At 32.4% G+C, this 6,718-nt stretch overlaps 2 protein-coding genes across 7 annotated transcripts in view; one reads left to right on the top strand and one right to left on the bottom strand.

Moving 5' to 3' along the window:
* Positions 1 to 77: 77 nt before the first annotated feature.
* Positions 78 to 5,303, bottom strand: LOC100743053. The gene is made up of 5 exons (XM_012394238.3): positions 5,162 to 5,303; positions 4,931 to 5,031; positions 1,489 to 1,691; positions 992 to 1,111; positions 78 to 262 (listed from the first exon to the last, which is right to left on the bottom strand). Exons 1-5 carry the CDS (start codon positions 5,234 to 5,236, stop codon positions 129 to 131), a joined length of 633 nt encoding a protein of 210 aa, XP_012249661.1. The 5' UTR covers positions 5,237 to 5,303; the 3' UTR covers positions 78 to 128.
* A 96-nt stretch (positions 5,304 to 5,399) lies between these two features.
* LOC100742855 (mediator of RNA polymerase II transcription subunit 13) overlaps positions 5,400 to 6,718 on the top strand; it is a 28,201-nt gene continuing 26,882 nt past the window's right edge. For all 6 annotated transcript variants that reach the window (XM_003485697.4, XM_012394209.3, XM_012394207.3 and 3 more), the window contains exon 1: positions 5,400 to 5,538. In XM_003485697.4, the coding sequence (XP_003485745.1) occupies positions 5,470 to 5,538 (69 nt within the window). In that variant the 5' untranslated portion in view covers positions 5,400 to 5,469. The remainder of the gene's footprint in view (positions 5,539 to 6,718) is intronic.

The following is a 6,718-nucleotide window of genomic DNA, read 5'->3' as shown; positions in this document are numbered from 1 at the left end:
AAGATATCGTTAGTTCGCCAAATGATGGAAGAAGAAACCGATTTGAAGAATATTTAAAGTAATAATTACACAGGATATTTATAAATGTATTATGTTTATTTATCTTTTGTGCAATCTAATTAATGTTCTTAAATTTTAAGCATTTTCTCTAAATATGGATCATCTTGTTGGTGCCCTAGATATTTTTTCTTATACTTTAATCCAGTTACCAAAGTGGAACTCTTCGGGAATGCTGTTTTTCCATTGAACAACGTATCCGTATCTGAAATATTATTATTTAATTTGGAATGTTATATAAGACACAGAATTCACAATTTTCTAATTACACGATCCTAAAAGACATCTAACTGTACTGTACATAGCTAAATTAGGAACTTGGATAAGCCGTTCAATGATTTTGTCTTTGAGGAGGTAATGAACTTCAAAGAAAGAGTATTAGATAACAATGTAAGATAAACTAATCAAGAGAACAGTTGTAACTGTATGAAAATTGAGAGATATTTTTTATTTAACAAGAACTGAACAATTAATCTTTTTCTATCTTAAATCGATTTCCTAAAACATGTACTTTTCTTTAATTGTGTTACTGTCTTAGCAATGCCTACAATATATGGTATTAAATTTAAAAGCAATTTAAAAGCAATTATTAAGAAATTAGAAAGTGTAATTGCTTCTTATAGCAACGTTCTGCATGTTTCCCGTAGAATGGTTGTATTATTACAATCCCTCGAGAATTAGTCAGTCATTCAAGGTCATTTTCTCTACTTAAACGGCATTAATTAGTAACCCCTTCATTCATTGAATAATTGCAGTTATTTCTCAGGTAGACATAAAATGTTAGTCCAGATAGACAGGAAATGTGATAAAACAGTTTCTGTGTAGATAGATCTTCAAATACTATGTCATAAATTCCTTTTGCGTATCTTGTTGTCGATATGTCTACCAGCTGACACTGTTAGCTTAATCAAAAAATGTTTAATAGGATACTTACCAGGATGAAATCGAACATAATCGTAATTAATATGCAAATTCTTCGGCAATTCCATAGAATGCATAGCATCGAATGGAGTTATATTACTGACATGTTTTGTGTAGTATTTTTTCAAATCACCTAGAATACATAATACATCCTATAATTATATAAAACATGATAATTCATATTCGTAAGAGTCGAAAAATAATTTCTCAAATAAAACACGACATGGAAAAAAATATTAGATTGTTTTAAATAATTTATTAATAATCTTATTTAATTTGTTTTAGGCTTTTAATAATATTAATAATTTTAATAATAATACCATGTACTTTAAAATCCAAAGTTTCTCAAAAATATTTTCTCATTTAAAAATGAATAAAATTTTTCATTAAATCTTACTTTTATCGAAAATTAAGGGAAGCATCGATTAATACAACGAGTGTGTGAATTATTAAAATTTATTATATATAATATAATAGATTGTAACCTTAGAAATTTTCTGCAGAACTTACTAACTGTTTTGATGCTATATAATACAGAATTCATTATCGGATGTTGAAATTCTTGCTCGCATGCTAAGAAAAGATTGAAACGTTGCACTGGGTCCTCGAGTTTTGTTGCATATTTTGTGGAAATTTGTTGTTCCTCGCAAATTTTATCTATCCTATCGTATGTATCATCCGATGGTTTGTATTCTTTTTGATATCTCAAAAATCTGAAACAATTGAAATGATTCTTGTATTTAAAGTAAATTTAACATGATATTTATTATCTTTCTCATTTACATTATCTCTATCTATCGATAATTAATACGGATACTAACATAAATAAATTATAAACAATAATAACGTAAAATTATATTTAATAAAAAAAAATATTGAATTTATCCATTAAAATTGAAAGATTATCTCAAAAGTTCCTTTGTTTTTTAACTTCTCCGTCCTATCAAATGTTAAAAATATCGATTTTCCGGATGAGACCTAGCTTTCTTACTTCGTAGAAGATATATTTCAGTAAAGCGTTCAATATTATAATTTCAATACTAATGATTTAAACAATTTTAACTTATCTCCATATCGCTATAATCGTTGTAAAATTGCAAATTTGTTTTGGAATCGATTACAAATCACGTCAATTATAATTAAACGAAACTTCAAACGATTTGTACATAACGGTAAAAGCTTAAATGTATTGAAAGGTTATGCTTTAAAACTAAACCTTATACTAACTATTCAAATATTATGATTCTATTATCGTCCATGCATATATCATGAAAAATCACGAATGATATTCATGATTCCTGAATTACCATTTAAATTAGGTATTAAATAATAAAATTCAGAATTCAGACCATAAGAACAAAACAAATGAGAATGTATTAAAAAGAGATTATTTATTTTCTATACAAGGGTAGTATGTTAATTATATATAACTACTTGCTTCAGAATTGTAATCAATCAATTTAGATATAATTCTCCGTCACAAGTTCATTTGACATGATCAGCTCTAGTATAGAAATTATTTCAATAGTGTACAAGAGTTAAACATATCAAGGATACATCCCCTGTGAGTAGCACACAGGTTTTCCAAAGACTATCTTTACCATTGATAGCCATTGATTTTGCTCGTTGAAAATCAATATCGCCTCTTCTAGATTATGTATCCCAACACGACTCGCGCCAAACTTTTCGTACCGTGTAAAAGACTCTGGTTACCGGATGAAGCGCAGCAAGGGAGGCTTCCCTTAGAAGAGGTGGCCAATTGGAGCGTTCGAGCGGAGGGGACAAGATCGATGTCCAACTGCCGTACGGTGGTGCCCTCAGTTGTATTTTCTCAGGATACAGTTATGACCAATATGTGCCAGGAACGAAACGAAACGTATGGAAACCCCGTGACTAGGAAAATTTTTCTCATATTCTAGTGAAAAGTACGCTTCGCCAAAATGATATGATTAATAACTATTTGATCGTATGTAGAAATTCATCGAGTTTATAGCCAGATTGAAATTGGTTTGTGCACGTCAAACCATTAACATGTATTTCATACGTTTCATGTTTTTAATTGATATTAAAATAAAGTTCGAAGAATATTAGTTGTTCTCGTAAACTGGAGCGCAGTTTCATTTTTCTTTTGTTACGCATTAATTCTGATCTATGTAGCGAGAGACGAGCGATAGTTTGTCAATGTTAATTACAAGGACGGAGAAACTTGGTCTTCGAAACAGGTGTTCTCAATAAAAACTGGCACAGCCGAAGAACTAAACTATCCAGGAACTAAACCGTTTTTCACATTTTCTTTGCACGAATATTCTATCCCTTGCTACATTTAAATATATATTTATTATTTTTAATGAATATTTAATTAAGATATTCCTCGTGTAATTTTTCCTCTATTCGGATTTTAAATTAAACATGTAACTTTTAGTATAGATTTCTAGAACTTAACCATCCTTTCAAAAAAATGCGTTGCAGAAATTGTAAAATAAAATTAGATATCTTGCTATCCTTTTGAAAGGTCCATAGATTTTAAAAAATTTTTTATTTGACTAATTATAGCAAATAAAGATACAAACAGATTACTTTTTTGCAGAGAATACATTTCATAGAATTGACGTATTTTTAATAACGGAATATCTTTTACAAACGCGATGCGTCTTAAACTATTTCAACAAGTTTATAATTCTCGTAATTGTCTGAAAACTTGGCATACAAAAAGATATACTATTAGTTATTACGTCACATGTAAAAATGGAAACAAATCCAGCTTATATACATAGATACGTGCTTATAAACCTGAATTACTTTAATGCCAAAATGTCATTTAGTTCCAATCAAGTGACATTCTAAAAAAGTAGTTGTTTATTATAATATCTAATAAAATGCAATTTGTATCGAAATTTTGAAACATCACAATTTAATAATTCAAACTTAATAATTCAATTCCGTGAAAATATTACGCAGACTTCTTTAAATTTGCGTTGACTCTACGAGATGACGTATATAATATACGTATAAATATACGTATCTAACATCTTATATGTTTCAAATTTTACATTTCATACAACTTAATGTTACATTTGTAAGACAAGATTCAGAAAAGTTTTCAACATATTAATTTCTTATTTATAATATTCATAATATAAAATATAATACTTCAAGCAGTAATAAAAACGTTTTTCCATTCGTTAAAATGAAAGTTAAACTAGAATATAAAAATTCCAAGACCAGGTTGATTTTATCTGTCATCATATGCATTTAAAAAAAACTGCATAGAAGCTAATGAACCTGCTATAACCTTTGGATTACTTTCAATCCAATCGTATATTGCTATCGTATATTGAACGATTTTTTAAATCTGAGGGAAATATGAAAGAATCGTTGCATACGCGTGATCACTTATTTTATACTAAAATCTTTATTAAAACGATCGAAATCTTTTGTTTGTTAAAATTGGGATATAAAAATTCGGAAAATATAGCGAGGTTAATTTATATGTAACTATTATACAAAAGGATGATTGCAAAATATAATCTTTCCAACTATTTCTTAATTTTCAGCAATATTGTTCAGATTTAAACTTTTCTTCTATTTGGACAGTTGGAATAACACAAATGCAGCAAAAGAAAATGTCATCAATATACTAAATTTAAATCGCGAAAAGACAATGAAACTATTTTGAAGAAGCATTATCAAAAATAGTTAAATTAATTTCATCCCTATTCACATGAGTCTACTACAAAAAGAGTTGCACAAGAACTAGAGAGAAGCTAGGGTGCTAGAAACGCGTTGTTCTTCCCTGAGAAGCTGTCAAATCCAGGAGTTTATTGGTCGGTGCTTGAAAGAGAGGGGGTAAACGGTAATATGGCTACGGTGTGTCCTCTGCCAGTTAGCCATCGGCGCGACGTAACGCGAATATTTCGATCTTACGAGTCCGTAATCTAATCAAATTACTCACCCTTTGCAAGCGAGAGATCTGTTATCATCGTTGATCATACGAGTCGGCATCTGAGGACGTTTCTTACTCTTGAAACGAGTTATATCGTATCGTAGGCTCGTCTGTAAAATGATGATACTTTCGTTAGTGCGCGAACTACGTAAGTTGAATTTCTTTACTCCTAATCGGGAGTATCATGTAATGATGATGGTGATTGAGAAGTGTACGTGAAAAAAAGTGTTCTACACTGACCGTGTTCACGGCAAGGATAGTGGGTGAACACTTAAAAGGTTTGACGAGTGAACCATGCCTGATGAGCGCCGCCATCTTCTTCCTCTATGTCGAATTAAACTGCGCGAGTGATCGGTAGAAGGCGCCTCGGGCGGCTGCGCTTGTTGTTTCCCATCGTCCGCCATTTTACGGTCGCCATTGAGAAGTGAAAACCCTCCTAAATGTTCTCGAATAATAGCGGCCTCGCCGTGTGATTTTTCGGGGCCTGAGAGAGGCGCGCCGCCGCGAGAAGTGTTGCTAATGAGTGTACGCCGTACGATGGAGAAGCCATGACGCATCCGTCGCATCAAACGAACGGCGCTAGCCTGGAGGACTGCCACACGAATTTCTTCGCACTGGTGAGTGATCAGTGAGCCCACTCTCTTCACTCGTAAGACTCATATAGTCGCGCATATCTGCTTCAATGTGTGTGATTTGAAGAATCGAGATGGCAGAATGGAGACGGAGGCTTCAGAGGATGGAAGTGCCAGTTGTCCAATGAATGTTTAACGGTACCGCGTAATGTCGCGAGCAGAAGTCGCCCGGGTTAACCTATATATCGGAGAATTCCCGTGGGCAGTACTCGATCGTTCGTGTCGACGTCGGTGTTGTGTATCGCGCGGCACTCCCCTCCCCTCCCCTCCCTCTCACCCATTGCTGTGTGTACAGGGTGTTCCAGTTTTTTTCTGACCGAAACCTTTTCCATTATGCTCTATGGATATAAATAAGGAAAATATGTCGTATAAACATAGGTTGTTTGAAGCTTCATTAAGAAGTTATGAGAGAAATACGTGATGCGAAAGGAACGATATTACGAACTGCTAAATCGTCAGGTGTGTCTCATGCTAGTAGTTTTTGAAAGAAAAAGCATGTCAAGCAAAAACTAATACGTAATGAACTAATATAAATGATTTGATTAATTCAGTGCAAAAAATTTAAGAGTGAGACCTAAGGGGAAAACGAAAGAAAGAATTCCAAACAAATAACAACTAACACAAAAAATGAAATAAAATGATCATAGAGTAATGGATTCAAACTTTTACCGGTGTGTCTTATGACTATTGTCAAAAACGGTAAACATTTCGAAACAGAGTATTAATAGCTAGAAGTTTGGGTTAGGTTGTCAACCTATTTTCGTTTTGCATTATAGTAACTGAGAGCCTGTTGCCATTCCTTTTGTATTTCGTATTTTTCTTAGAACCTTTTAATCTAGTTTCAAACAACCTATATTTATACGACATCTTTCCGTTATTTGTTCATAACACACTAAAAAGTTTGATCGAGCAATTGGAGCACCCTGTATAATATGTACATATATAGCATGTCTCGAAAATTATGGTTCAAGATGAGGAAAATTCTGTGATTCAAAATGGAATAACAATCAAGAATGATAAAATTGCGTTGGAGGCTCCGTTTCTGAGAAAATTGAGTTTGACAACTTGTCAAGTGTACGCGAACTTGATTAATTCCCGTGTGTATACGAGTGTACAGTCAGCAAAATCATTCAATACTTTGTTTTGTATGCTTACTTGACAATTT

The sequence above is a fragment of the Bombus impatiens genome, unplaced genomic scaffold (genome assembly GCF_000188095.3).
Source record: "Bombus impatiens unplaced genomic scaffold, BIMP_2.2 scf_0080, whole genome shotgun sequence".
Taxonomy (NCBI): domain Eukaryota; kingdom Metazoa; phylum Arthropoda; class Insecta; order Hymenoptera; family Apidae; genus Bombus; species Bombus impatiens.
The sequence above is the reverse complement of the archived record's forward strand: the minus strand, read 5'-3'. Positions and strand labels throughout refer to the sequence as shown.

What these genes read in the sequence shown, in the direction of transcription:
- LOC100743053 (XM_012394238.3), bottom strand. Translation starts at nt 5,236, where the DNA reads ATGGCGGCGCTCATCAGGCATGGTTCACTCGTCAAACCTTTTAAGTGT. An exon ending in CTATCCTTGCCGTGAACACG is followed by an intron (nt 5,032 to 5,161) that starts GTCAGTGTAGAA and finishes ATCATTTTACAG; the next exon opens with ACGAGCCTACGATACGATAT. An exon ending in ATATAGCATCAAAACAGTTA is followed by an intron (nt 1,112 to 1,488) that starts GTAAGTTCTGCA and finishes TATGTATTCTAG; the next exon opens with GTGATTTGAAAAAATACTAC.